We start from the raw sequence: 14,564 nt of genomic DNA, 5'->3' as shown, positions 1-14,564 counted from the left end.
CCGGATTGCCAGTAGTCAAAATGGCGCTCGGCCAAACGCTCCCGTTTGGGCGGCCGAGGCTCGCAGCCAATATGGCAGCGCCCGCGCCGACCTTCCGGTCTGCGGGCGGCCATGTTGAAGTGATGTAGGGACAGCGGGGCTGAACTGTCAGAGGAAAGGAAACTAGTGGAGGTGTGTCCCTTCGGTCTATCTAGGACACAACCAAACGCTGTCACCCAGCCTTTCCTCCACACCTCTGTGAACTCAACACTACCAACCACAGGAAGGGGAGTAATCCTCATTTAGGGAACATTCCTCCCCTGAACAGCAGGAAACACATTCTAGTCAAGCATTTACCACAGCATCCTTTGAGCATTGACCAAGGTAACCCATGACCTGGGCCTTAAAACAAATCTCAACAAATTTAAAAGAAATCATATAGAATGTGGTCTCTGAAGAGATAAAGTAAAAACCAGTAACAGAAAGATGGTGTGATCTTTCAAAATCTCCAAACCCTTGGAAACACAATGCTGAATAATACATGGTTCAAAGAGATCTCACATTTTTTTAAAAAATGTTTGAAAATGAAATGATTATATAAAAATGTGTGGGGTGCAGCTAAAGCAGTGGTGAGAGGAAAATTTATGCTACTAAAGTTTTACATTACAAAAGAAGAAATTCTCAAATCAAGGACCAAGTTCCCACTTAAGGAAACTAAAAGAAAGAACAAAAGAAATCCATAGCAAGTAAAAGAAGGAACATAATAAAGATAACACTAGACATCAATGAAACCCAAGAAGAAAAATAAGTGGAAAAATCAAACAAAAGATTGCTCTCGGCAAAAGTCAACAAAATCAACAAAGCTATAGAGGAGGCACTGATTACCAACATCAGCAGTGAAACAGGAGATACCACTTTAGCAGACATGAAAAGAATACCATAAACAACTTCTCAAACACCTGACAAATAAACCTCAAGTTGGACATTTGGCACAAGGGTTAAGACACTGCTTGGGACACCCAGACCCCAGAATACAGCACTGGTTTTTGAGTCCCAGCTTTACTTCTGATTCCAGCTTTCTGTTAATGAGCACCTTGAGAGGCACCAGGTGATGGTTCCAGTAACTGTGCCCCTATCACATATGTGGGCTCATTCTAGCACCAGACTTCAGCCTTGTTGCAGGTATTTAGGGAGTGAACCAGTGGGTAAGAGAGGCCTCTTTCTAAATCTTCATGCCCAGATAGTTTCATTGGAGAATTTTTTAAAGTTTTTTTTATTTATATGAAAGGCAGACACACACACACACACACACAGAGAGAGAGAGAGAGAGAAAGAGAGAGAGTCCCATCTGCTAGTTCATTCCCCAAATAACCACAATGGCAAGAGCTCAGCCGATCAGAAGCCAGGAGCTTCTTCCAGGTCTCTTATGTGGGTTCAGGTGCCCAAGGACTTGGTCCATCTTCTACTGTTTTCCCAGGCCATAGCAGAGAGCTGGATTGGAAGTGGAGCAGCTGGTACTCAAACTGGTGCCTAAATGGGATGCTGACACTATAGGTGGTGGCTTTACCCACTACGCCACAGTACCTGCCCCTCAAAACAATTTTTTAATGATTGCACCTCATCAAGATGTAAAATTTTTGCCCTTTAGTGGATGGCTATTGGTTAAGATGCCACTTTCTCTCTGTAATTCTGCCTTTCAAATAAATAAATCTTTTTTAAAAATAAATAAAAAAGATGCCACTTGGGACGTGCATATCTCATATCAGAGTGCCTGGGTTCAAGTCCTAGCTCCATGACCAATTACATCCTCCTGCTATTGCAGATCCTGGCAGGCAGCAGATGATAATTCTGGTGGTTGGATCCCTGCCACCCATATGGGAGACCTGCAGTGAGTTCCCACTTCCTGGCTTCATTTTGTACAACTGAGGAGTGAACCAACAAATGGGAGCTCTGTCTCTCAAATAAATTAATTAAATATTTTTTAAAAAACCTTTTGCCCTGCATAGGACCATGTTTTTTTGTTTTGTGTATTTAAAGATTTATTTATTTATTTGAAAGACAGAGTGATAGAGAGTCAGGGAAAGAGAGAGAGAGAGAGAGAGAGAGAGAGAGGTCTTCTATCTGCTAGTTCATTCCCCAAATGGCTGCAACAGCTATAGCTGGGCTGATCTGAAGCCAGGAGCTTCTTTTGAGTTTTCCACATAGGTACAGGGACCAAGCACCTGGACCATCTTCCACTGCTTTCCTAGTCCATAGCAGAGAACTGGATCAGAAGTAGAGCAGCTGGGACTTGAACTGGTACCCATATGGGATGCCAGTACTACAGTGGCAGTTTTACCCACTATACCACAGTGCCAGCCCCAAGGACTATGCTTTGAAAATGAAGGATGGGGTGCTGGCACTGTGGCACAGCAGAATAAGCTGCCACCTATGACACTGGCATGCCGTATGGGCACTGAGTTGTATCATGGCTGCTCCCCTTCTGATCCAGCTTCCTGCTAATGTACCTGCATAAGCAGTGGAAGATGGCCCAAGTGCTTGGGTTCCTGCCATCCACATGGGAGACCCAGATGACTCTCCTGGCTCTTGGATTCAGCCTAGCCCTGCTGGGGCCATTTGCAGACATTGGGGAGTATATCTCTCTGTAACTCTGCCTTTCAAATAAATTTTTAGAAAAATACTTTAAATAAAGTAAAAATGAAAAAGAAAAGCTAAAAACTGGGGGAAAATTTTGCAAAACACATTTGATAAACCACATCTGACAAGAAGCTCATATCTGGGGTATCTTTTTTTAAAACTATTGCAACTGATACAGGAACTATTGCAATGGAGTTTTTGCAGAAATTAGGTAAGAGGGATTCTGGATAAATTGATTTAGCAGGACTCTTGTCAAAACTGGCAGAGGCTTTACCCGCTCTGCCACAGCACTGGCTTCCAATTCCACTCTCACGCCTCTGAGTAAAGGGCTTGGAAGTCCGCATTCCTGCCTTCACACACTGGAAAAGATGAATAACTGAAAATCAACATTTCTTAGCTCTGCTAGGAACTGATTCACCAGGGTAGACTTCCACATGATGTGGAAGCTGAACCTGTACTTCCCGCATGGCTCCTCTGGCCAGCCGGGCACCTCAAAGGAGAGCTGCACCACGGCCAGTGCCGGCAGCCCAGCCACGAGCAGCCCCAATGTCTGCTGCAGCCCGACAGCCAGGCCTGATGGCCCAGATGGCAGCCACTGCAGCTGGCATGGCCGTGGGCTCTGCTGTGGGCATGCACTGGGTCATGCTACCACTGGCGGCTTCAGTGGAGGAAGTATTCTGAGTCCTCAAGTCCCAGCATCGCTTACCAGGTGCCTGAGGGAGACCAGTCAGCACAGCAGCAGGAGCGATGAAGTGGTTTTTGGAGTGTGCCCAGAACCAGGGTGATGTTAGGCTCTATGAGGGTTTCAGTAAAGTCCTGAGACAGTGTGGAACTGCAAATGGGGTAGTCTAATGAAGAAGTTCAAGATGAAGTAGAAAATCCAATCTCATGGGCAAGTTATTTTAGCATGAAAATGTAATTGGTGGTCAAAGTGTAAAGTGTAAAGCCAACAGGTCAAGCTGTCACCTGCTTTGAAGAGCATCCTTGGTTCAGCACTGCAGTGGAAGAGGGCATCCTTGCTGTGTGGAAACTCACTGAGATGGTATCGAACTTAGGGCTGCACAGATACTTGGTCTCCTTGAACAGCTGTAGTAATGTTATTGTTTATGAGTAGAATAAAGTGATTTTCTTCCAAGAAAAATAATTAAGTCACGGGACAAATCTAACCTGAAGAGACAGATAAATACGGAGGATTGCACCTCACTGGAAGCAGATAATCCTGGATCCAAGAACTGGTAGGAACATGCAAATGATAGTTGCCTAGTTGCTGGCAACTTAGCATAAATTGGAGAGTTAGTAACTTGTTGGGGCACAGCGTAAAGGGGCCTCAAAATCCTTCAGGTTTTACCCCCATGAGCCCCACCAGGGAGGGGTGGTAAATCCTTTGATGCTTCTGCAGAGAAAGAGGGAAAGTAAATATCTGAAATGCGCCTGCAACATTTGGTTCTCTTTAAAGACCTGTCTTCAAAGGAAAAACTTGATCAGAGCCTTAGCCTACCTAGGGTAAGAGCGAATAGACACCCAGCCCCCACCAGACTTCCTGTCTCATGTAAGAGGTTAAAGAAAAGGGCTCAGAGGGGCTGGTGCTGTGGCATAGCTGGTAAAGCCGCCACCTGCAGTGCCAGCATCCCATGTGGGCGCCGGTTCAAGTCCTGGCAGCTCCACTTCCGATCCAGCTCTCTGCTATAGCCTGGGAAAGCAGTAGAAGATGGCCCAAGTCCTTGGGCCCCTGAACCCACATAAGAGACCTGGAAGAAGCTCCTGGCTCCTGGCTCCGAATCAGCACAGCTCCGGCCATTGTGGCCAATTGGGGAGTGAACCAGTGGATGGAAGACCTCTCTCTCTCTCTCTCTCTCTCTCTCTCTCTGCCTCTCCATCTCTCTGTGTGTAACTCTGACTTTCAAATAAATAAATCTCTACAAAAGAAAAAGAAAAGGGCCAAGAAATTCCTCTGGACGTCAGAGCCCAAGGACTCAGGCCCCTTAAAACAGATAGGAAATTGCAAATGGATATGTAATTGCTTTCCCTCTCCAACAGCTTACCAACACACCAACAGGGTTCCATTGTAAGGACAGCTAGGATTCAAGCTTAGTGTAGGGCTTCACTTTATTCATTTCTTTCTTTCTTTCTTTTTTTTTTTTTTTTTTTGGACAGGCAGAGTGGACAGTGAGAGAGAGAGAGAGACAGAGAGAAAGGTCTTCCTTTTGCCGTTGGTTCACTCTCCAATGGCCACCGGGGCCGGCGCGCTGTGGCTGGTACACCGCGCTGATCCGATGGCAGGAGCCAGGTGCTTCTCCTGGTCTCCCATGGGGTGCAGGGCCCAAGCACTTGGGCCATCCTCCACTGCACTCCCTGGCCACAGCAGAGAGCTGGCCTGGAAGGGGGGCAACCGGGACAGAATCCGGTGCCCTGACCGGGACTAGAACCTGGTGTGCCAGCGCCGCAAGGTGGAGGATTAGCCTAGTGAGCCGTGGTGCCGGCCCAGGAGCTGCTTCTAAGTCTCCCATACGGGTGCAGAGGCCCAAGCACTTGGGTCATCTTCTGTTGCTTTCCCTGGCACATTAGTGGCAAGATGGATCAGATGTGGAGCAGCTGGGACAAAAAACAAGCACCCATATGGGACGCTGGTGTCTCAGGTGGCGGCTTTACCTGCTATGCCACAATACCGGCCCCAAGTATTCCCATCACTGGTTCCAGAACCAGCCATTTTTCTTGGGGAAATTTGATTCCTTTAATTGTAGAGTGGCGTTAGAAATCAAGGTCTGGGTGTGCTTATTGCAGTTCGGTAGAGCACATTTCCAATAGCTCCCAGAGGAAGGTTCATGGGAGATGCATTAGTCAGCTTTCCGCCACTGTAACTTAAATACCTAAGGAGTTCTTAGACATGAAGGGTTATTTTGGCTCAGTTTTGGAGATCCACGGTGCAAGATGGGGTGACCCCTTGGTCTTGTGGTGGGACACATGTGGAGGGAGGATCACATTGTGCGCCAGGAAGCAGAGGCTTCTGCACATTCAGCCTGTGCAACCAGTGTTTGCGTAAGAATTAGTTTCTGAGGGCAGGACTTAAAAACAGGCCACCTCTCAGATGCCATAATTTAATTTGATCAAGTCTCTACCTCTAATCCATCAACCATTAACATTAATCCATCCATCGTTAACATAAAAATGTAGGGCTCAAGTGTCTGCCAGAGTTTGGGGAGTCAAGTCCTGCTCAAACCATAATAGATGAGTTTTTCAAGACCTACATCATGGGGCCGGCGCCATGGCGCAGTAGGTTAATTCTCTGCCTGCAGCGACAGCATCCCATATGGGCACCGGTTCGAGTCCCGCCTGCTCCACTTTTCGATCCAGCTCTCTGCTATGGCCTGGGAAAGCAGTAGAAGATGGCCCAGGTCCTTGGGCCCCTATGTGGGAGACTGGGAAGAAGCTCCTGGCTCCTGGCTTCAGGTCGGCGCAGCTCCAGCCATTGTGGCCATTTGGGGAGTGAACCAGCAGATGGAAGACCTCTCTCTCTCTCTCTTTCTCTCTCACTGTCCGTAACTCTACCTTTCAAATAAATAAATAAAAACAATCTTTAAAAAAAAAAAAAAAGACCTACATCATGTCTCCAAGTGTCTCTACTCTAACTTTATACTTATTTGGTGGTTTGGTCTACTAGAGTTTTAGTTAGTAAACTTTTCCTTAAGCATTGAGAATATTATCGTCTTGCTGTATTGAGAAATCAAATACTTACTAATTGCTAATTTTTTTTAAAAGATTTATTTATTTGAAAGAGTTACAAAAAGAAAGGAGAGGCTGAGGGAGAGGTCTTCCATCTGATGGTTCACTCCCCAATTGGCCGCAGCAGCCGGAGCTGTGCTGATCCAAAGCCAGGAGCCAGGAGCTTCTTCCAGGTCTCCCACGTAGGTGCAGGGGCCCAAGGACTTGGGCCATCCTCTACTGCTTTCCCAGGCCATAGCAGAGAGCTGGATTGGAAGTGGAGCAGCTGGGTCCCAAACCAGCGTACATATGGGAGGCCAGCGCTTCAGGCCAGGGCATTAACCCACTGTGATATAGCGCCGGCCCCTAAACTTTTGTTTTTGAAAAAAAAAAAAAAAAAAAAATTCTAGAAGCCTACTCTTTGTTCTTACATTTCAGTGATGTTTCTTTTTTCTTTTCTTTTTTTTTTTTTAGAAAAGATTTATTTATTTATTTGAAAGTCAGAGTTACACAGAGAGAGGAAAGGCAGAGAGAGAGAAATAGAGAGACAGAGGTCTTCCATCCACTGGTTCACTCCCCAATAGGCCGCAACGGCGGGAGCTGGGCCGATCCGAAGCCAGGAGCTAGGAGCTTCTTCCAAGTCTCCCACGTGGGTGCAGGGGCCCAAGGAGTTGGGCCATGTTCTACTGCTTTCCCAGACCACAGCAGGGAGCTGGATCGGAAGTGGAACAGCCAGGACTAGAACTGCCGCCCCTATGGGTTGCCAGTGCTTCAGGCCAGGGCATTAATCCGCTGCGCCACAGCGCCAGCCCATTGGAGTTTATTTTCATGTGTTTTGCTAGGCATTTGAAGACACTTTCCATCTGCTTCTGTATTTTAGTTATGTTACATTTGCTTACATTATTTACACTTGACTTCTCTTTTAGAACCCCTACAATTTGGATACTGGACTTCTCAGATTCTAATTCACATATCTCTTCCCTCTCAGATTTTTTTTTTAAAAGATTTATTTATTTATTTGAAAGTCAGAGTTACACAGAGAGAGGAGGAGAGCCAGAGAGAGAGAGAGAGAGGTCTTCCATCTGCTGGTTCATTCCCCAATTGGCTGCAACGGCTTGAGCTGTGCCGATCTGAAGCCAGGAGCCAGGAGCCAGGAGCCGGGAGCTTCTTCCGGATCTGCCAGGCAGGTGCAGGGGCCCAAGGACTTGGGCCATCTTCTATTGCTTTCCCAGGCCATAGCAGAGCTGGATTAGAAGTGGTGCAGCTGGGACTTGAACCAGCGCCCATATAGGATGCTGGCACTGCAGGCGTCAGCTTTGCCTGCTATGCCACAGCGCCGGCCCCAGAACTCGATTTTTAATACCAACACCACTTGGAAAATGTCCTCAACACTATTTTCCAGTGATTCTGTTGAGGTTTTTCATTTTTGCTATTATGTTTTAAATTATCAGGAACATTTTGTTCTCTGACATCTCCATTTTATAGCAGCCCATTCTTATTTCATAGAGGTAATACTTTGTTCTCTAAGGACATCAATAATAGAGTTGGTTGGGTAGTTTACTTCTCACATTATTTGATTCCTTTGTTTTTTACTTTTTAAAAAAAATTTATTTGAAAGGCAGAGGCAGAGAGTCTTCCATCTGCTGGTTCACTCCCCAGATGGCCACAACGGCCAGAGGTGAGACGACCTGAAGCCAGGAACCAGCAGCCTCTTCTGGGTCTCCCAGGCGGGTGCAGGGGCCCAAGGACTTGGGCCATCTTCCACTATTTTCCCAGGCCATAGCAGAGAGCTGGATCGGAAGAGGAGCAGCAGGGACTCATACCGGCACCCATACAAGATGCTGGCCCTGCAGGAGCCAGCCTATTATGGACTCTTCCATGTTAGAGGCTTTCATTAGGTATCTGGTAATTCTGCAGTACAAGTAACATCCCGGGGCTAAAACATTGACACAAGGGTATGGTATGTGTGGTACTTAGAACTTCATTGTAGGTTGATCAGTGAGCCATTTTGTGAGTAATCCTTAGTGCCAATACTTTTACATTTTTCTTTTTTTGTCTGGTGGGCAGTATATATAAAACCACTTAATCTTGTGTCCAGTACAATACTATATAGATTTGGTTTTGCCCTTGTAATGTTTGAATACACGGGAGTATCTTGTTTGCCTATGTAATACTGAATAGTCTTTAAAATGTACTTTAAAAAAGTAATTTATGGCTGATATTGGCCACAAATTCCATAAATCTTAGCCTTAGGGTGAGGGGGACACAGACCACATCAGACAGATCAACAAGGAGATTTAGGGTGAAGATTTTGGGCATGCAGTATCAGTTGACTTACAGATTAACCATGTGGACCATCACCCATGCACATAGGACGAAGCCCCAAGAAACACTGAGGATTGCATGAGCACCTCTGGTTGGCAACTCTGTGCATATTGTCATACACTGATGTTGGTAATACATTCGGACTCTCCAGAGACAGGGCAACAGAGATGTGTTTGATACTTCTCCTGGACTGTCTTCTGCATTTCTGTGGCTGACTGTAATCTAACATTTCCCTGCAATTAGTGGTAACCAGGAATGCAAGTTTTCTGTCTTTCTAGCAAATTAACCCAAGGGTTGGTTTTGGGAATCTGCCAAACTTGTCTTCAATGGATTTCCACCATGCACGGTCATTCTGTTAGCCTCAACAGAGAAGAACCCTGCAAATGCCAATAAAGTGGGATAAAGAGAGCTGCCTAGCAATGTGGCAATGGGGAGAAGCTCTAAGTTTTCCCAGTGTGCACCTAACCCTCCCTATGTGCCTCTTCTTCACCTTTAGTCCCAGAGGTAATGGGTGCTGAGAACACTAAGCTATAAATGCATTATTTACTGTCTCTACTGCTAGCTTACAATTTGACTCCTTGGGTCTACCAAGTTAGTTTACTCCCATCTACTTGCTTTCCAATTCTCCAGATTCTGCCTGTTTCCATTGGCATTTGTGCCAAGGCTATGATCTAACTTGGGGAGCACCCAGATACTGACTGAGCAAGGCAGGGGCACAAAGCCAGGTCACTGGCACCCAACTCTGAACTCTACTAAAAGAAATCTTTGCCTGAAGACTCTTCATTGGCCTGAACAATGCTTTGCTTCTGTACTGAAATTCAGACTTTTTCTAATCTATTTTCCTTCCTTTCATCTTATCACAGCTAGCAGATCTACACTGTCATTTGAAGGTTCTCTTAATACTTGCTCCCTCTCCCCTTGTGCATCCAATTAATTTTTTAAAAATATAATTACAAATGTGTTTAACAGTCAATTTTAGGAAATATTCCTCTGGGACCAGCATTGTGGCCTAGATGGGTATCTGCCAGTGTCCCAGCTGCTCCGCTTCTTCTTCTTCTTATTTTTCAAAGATTTCTTTATTTATTTGAAAGGCAGAGTTATAGATGGAGAGCTCTTCTATCTGCTGGTTCACTCCCCAAATGGCTACAATGGGAAGTAGAGCAGTCGGGACTCGAACCAGTGCCCATATGAGAATGGTGGCACTGTAAGTGGAGGCTTACCCTACTATGCCACAGTGCTAGCCCTTCCAATTAATTCTTGCACATCTAATTTTATCTTGGAACTTGCTTCTTTGAGGATCCAAATTATTGCCCAGGACTTGGGAAGAAATAATGTTAGATGTTTAGTCTTCTGTAAATACAGATGTCACCATGAAATCTTGGTTTTTCAAAGATTACAAATTTCATGTTTTAATTAAACTATAGGAGAATGAGTTACTTTTTTTTTTTTTTTTGACAGGCAGAGTGGACAGTGAGAGAGAGAGAGAGGGACAGAGAGAAAGGTCTTCCTTTGCCATTGGTTCACCCTCCAATGGCCGCCGCAGCCAGCGAGCTGCAGCCAGCGCAGTGCGCTGATCCGAAGCCAGGAGCCAGGTACTTCTCCTGGTCTCCCATGGGGTGCAGGGCCCAAGCACTTGGGCCATCCTCCACTGCACTCCCAGGCCACAGCAGAGAGCTGGCCTGGAAGAGGGGCAACAGGACAGAATCCGGCGCCCCGACTGGGACTAGAACCCGGTGTGCCGGTGCCGCAAGGTGGAGGATTAGCCGCGGTGCCGGCTAGAATGAGTTACTTCTAACACATCTATATTTGGGAGAGTTTATTATTCTGATTTACTGAGACAAAATATTCCATCAAATTACCCAGGAAAATCCAGGCAGCAGAAATATATAACATGTTCATTTCTTCAAGAGGTCTCAAATAAGTTTTCAAAGGCCAAACAATGATATATGTACTATGCCATTTAAGTCACTTCTGCATTCTGTACTTAAGAACTCAAGTATAGAAATAAACTTTGTGATCTGAGGTAACTTTATAATCATCTCCAACATGACTGCATAGGTGTTTAAGGTTACGTGTGAACACCACTGTGTGTTCTCAAGTCACTTGATTGATCAATCAATCCATTTGAATTTTAGACCCAAAGCAGCATTAAATATGCACCTGAAGGAAGTCTCTTCAGTGTGTCCATGTGTTCTTGTATTATACATATGGGTAGGTCATGAGTTTAAGTTCAGAAAAGGTGACTGAAACACATTAATAATTGAATGTTAGAATTCTGCTGTTGTTGGCAATACGGAAACATACACTGTCTTCATATTCAAACTCTTCATGGGGATGTCTTCAGTAATTTCTAGAATGGAAGGAAAATGTTGAAAAAAATTAATATTCTATTATAGGTGAATTGTACTGTATAGTATTTAGCCTCATCCTAACAGAGGTATGACTTTTGTCCCAGTTTCTAAGGGGCAATTTTTAAGCCCTTAGAATCCTATCATAGAAGTGTCTTTGTTGCTCAGTGGGGGCTCTTTCAGCATATCCAATCTTTATGCTAACAAGATGACTCAGGGTAGAGTTGGCCACACTACAAAGAACCACTATAGGATTCAGGATAGAGTCACACGGTATCTGTTGAGAAAAGAGACCGATCATGTGGGCAATGAATCAATCACTTCCACATAATGAAACCTCAATAAGAACATTGGACGCCAAGGACGGGGCACATATTAGGGATGGGAAGAGATAACAGTATCTATGATTCCATGAGGAGTATGATCTGAAGTCTACCATACGGACACCCCAGGATTTTGTAGTTTCTATCTCCTTCTTTGGCTGGTTCAAATTTGTTTTCTTTTTCTTTAATAAACAAAACCATGAGTGAGTCTATTAGTCTTCCTGGCAAATTATTATTATTTTCTGTTTACTCATCTCAACTTACTCATTTTAGTGACTCACAAGCACTATTTTTAATATATATATATTTTCAAGAATTTGCCAAACTGTGTTTCTTTTCTTTTTTTTTTTTTTTTTTTATTTGACAGATAGAGTTAAACAGTGAGAGAGACAGAGAGAAAGGTCTTCCTTCCTTTGGTTCATCCTCCAAGTGGCCGCAATGGCTGGTGCTGTGCCGATCCAAAGCCAGGAGTCAGGTGCTTCCTCCTAGTCTCCCATGTGGGTGCAGGGGCCCAAACACTTGGGCCATCCTCCATTGCCTTCCTGGGCCACAGCAGAGAGCTGGACTGAAAGAGGAGCAACCGGGACTAGAACCCAGTGCCCATATGGGATGCTGGCGCCGCAGGTGGAGGATTAACCAAGTGAGCCACAATGCCGGCCCCTTAATATATATATATATATATATATATATATATATATATATATATATATTTTAAATTTTATTTGAAAGAGTTAGAGAGAGATATCTTCCATTTGCTGGTTCACTTTCCAGATGGCCACAACAGCCAAGCTTTGGCTTGGTCCGGGTCCAGTTTGTGGCCATTTGGAGAGTGGACAGCAGATGGAAGATCTCTTTCTCTAACTCTACCTCTCAAATAACTACATAAACCTTTTAAGATCAACAACCTAAGTGAATACACAGGGAGCTTGAACAGACCCTTAAATATTCTTTTAAGCTCATTCCACTTCGAGTCAATTACTAAACCTGAAGGTGGGGTGGATATTTGGTATAGTGGCTGATACACTAGTATCACATATTGAATTACTTGGGTTCAATTCCCAGCTGTGCTCCTAATTCCAGGTTTCTGCTAATGTACGTTTTGGGAGGCAGGAGGTGGTGACCCAAGTAATTGGGTTCCTGCCACCCAGGTAGGAAACCTGGCTTCTGCTTGGCTGAGCCTTATAGATATCTGGTAGTCAATCGACAGATGGGAGTTCTCCCTCAAATAAATATAAATGAAGCCAATAACAACAACTTTAAGGTGGTTTGGGAACTTCTCCAACTTTGCAGCTGGTGCAGTGATGGTGGTCTTGTGTGGATTCTTCCCTCCGAGTTTGTAGTTGAACTGTTTTTTTTTTTTTTTTTTTTTTTTTGACAGGCAGAGTGGATAGTGAGAGAGAGAGAGGGGGAGAGAGAGAGAGAGAGAGAGAGAGAGAGAGAGAGAGAAAGGTCTTCCTTTGCTGTTGGTTCACCCTCCAATGGCCGCCGTGGCCAGTGCGCTGCGGCCTGCGCACCGCGCTGATCCGATGGCAGGAGCCAGGTACTTCTCCTGGTCTCCCATGGGGTGCAGGGCCCAAGCACCTGGGCCATCCTCCACTGCACTCCCTGGCCACAGCAGAGGGCTGGCCTGGAAGAGGGGCAACCGGGACAGAAACCGGCGCCCCGACCGGGACTAGAACCCGGTGTGCCGGCACCGCAAGGCGCAGGATTAGCCTAGTGAGCCGCGGCGCCGGCCGAACTCTAACTCTTTACAGTCAGAGTCAGGAGCTTGACGCAGACTATGGGAGACTTCTGGAGGACCGTGCCCTTACCATACAGTTTGGCTAACCCTGGGGCCCCTGAAGAGGAAAAGAAAATTATTTGCCTACTATGAGGCATTTTCTTTCTAGCCAGATCTTAATTCAAAGGGAAATGATCAGCTTTCTCTAAAAAACAGCTCTTGCCCTAGCAAGCAATGCTAGATGTGAAAATACAAAGTTGCCTCCTTAATAGATAATTACAAGATCTGGAGATTTAGACAGTCTAGTGAAACAAGCAAGAAAACATCAAGAATTTCTAAGATCTTAAGTACTTCGTGATCCTTCCAATTCATCTTTCTAATTTACCAAGCTATTAATACATTACAAAAGGTAATTCTAAGAGAGAAAACATAATGAAAATGAGGCTACAGATGCTAGATGGGAAAAAGAAACTCTCAGCTTTGTGGTAATCATGGCTAAGTCTCTTAACCTTTAAGCTCTGATTTATGACACTCTTGTGTTGCTAACCTCACAGAGTAAAAAGAATGCAGTTAAAAGCTGGTTATGTGAATGGCAGGTAGCACTGTAAGTACTTAATTCACACAGACATGATTTTATCCTGAAACAAAGTGAGAAGATGACATTTTTTCAGTTCCATGGCACAACAGCAGTTGGTGCAATGGATTTGACGGATAAGAAAAGGAAGTCAAGAGTATTTTTAAGTTTCAGATAAAACTTACAAAAATAGAAAACTATATATATAGATATAGATATAGATATATAGATACAGATAACCTTTACTACTATAACACAATGAAACAGCCAAGTATGTTGGAAGGAGAGTGAAAAATGCCTTCTAAGATAGTGAAAGATTCTTGAATGTAACTAGAAAAAAGGACCAGAAAAAAGAAGGATCTTCTTTTGGGCCAAGATGAAAATTCTGAGGCATTAGACAAAGGGGAGCCATGAGGTCTCTGAGCAGGAGAATAACATTAGAAGGAAAATGCTCATGAAGATAATCTTGGTGGGGGAACAGGCTGGGTGATTTCAATGGATGATAAGGCTGTGAACCAGGTGAGAGGGAAAAAGGCAAGGGAGAATCATTGAAAACGATCTGAGACACAGTGGTCATGTTCCATTATAGGGCAGGAAGGCAGGAACCCAAGGGGAAGTAAGGCTTTAGTTTTTAACAATATGGCTGAAAACGTGATATAAAACATTAATTTTTAAAGTATAAATAGCTGGGCATGGAGAAAATGGGGGAAATCTATAGAGGCCACAGCTCCTAAGAGGTTCTCAAATAATAAGATTTTCTGGTGGTTCCTGGTAGGTTAATGCCATGAGACATGAGTCAAGGGGTTTTATTAGAGAAGTCTAAAACTCCTCAAAACTGAAGTCTTGAATAAGGATCCCACAGCAAAAGGGCAAATCTGAATAATATCCTTCACAGACAAAAACAGTGAAAAGAAAGCAGGAGGTTTAATAATGGCCTCCCAAAAGATATACCCACATTC

The 14,564-nt window shown here is 44.6% G+C and overlaps 1 protein-coding gene and 1 pseudogene across 2 annotated transcripts in view; one reads left to right on the top strand and one right to left on the bottom strand.

Annotated features, from left to right (window-relative positions):
• Nucleotides 1-20: 20 nt before the first annotated feature.
• LOC100356421 (coiled-coil-helix-coiled-coil-helix domain-containing protein 2 pseudogene) lies at nucleotides 21-3,561 on the top strand (annotated as a pseudogene).
• A 6,880-nt stretch (nucleotides 3,562-10,441) lies between these two features.
• Nucleotides 10,442-14,564, bottom strand: part of IARS1 (isoleucyl-tRNA synthetase 1) — a 90,014-nt gene continuing 85,891 nt past the window's right edge. For both annotated transcript variants that reach the window (XM_051859118.2, XM_070050126.1), the window contains exon 34: nucleotides 10,442-10,990. In XM_051859118.2, the coding sequence (XP_051715078.1) occupies nucleotides 10,908-10,990 (83 nt within the window). In that variant the 3' untranslated portion in view covers nucleotides 10,442-10,907. The remainder of the gene's footprint in view (nucleotides 10,991-14,564) is intronic.

The sequence above is a fragment of the Oryctolagus cuniculus genome, chromosome 1, assembly GCF_964237555.1.
Source record: "Oryctolagus cuniculus chromosome 1, mOryCun1.1, whole genome shotgun sequence".
Classification (NCBI taxonomy): Eukaryota; Metazoa; Chordata; class Mammalia; order Lagomorpha; family Leporidae; genus Oryctolagus; species Oryctolagus cuniculus.
Note: the sequence above shows the minus strand (reverse complement) of the source record. Positions and strands in the feature narration are given on the sequence as shown.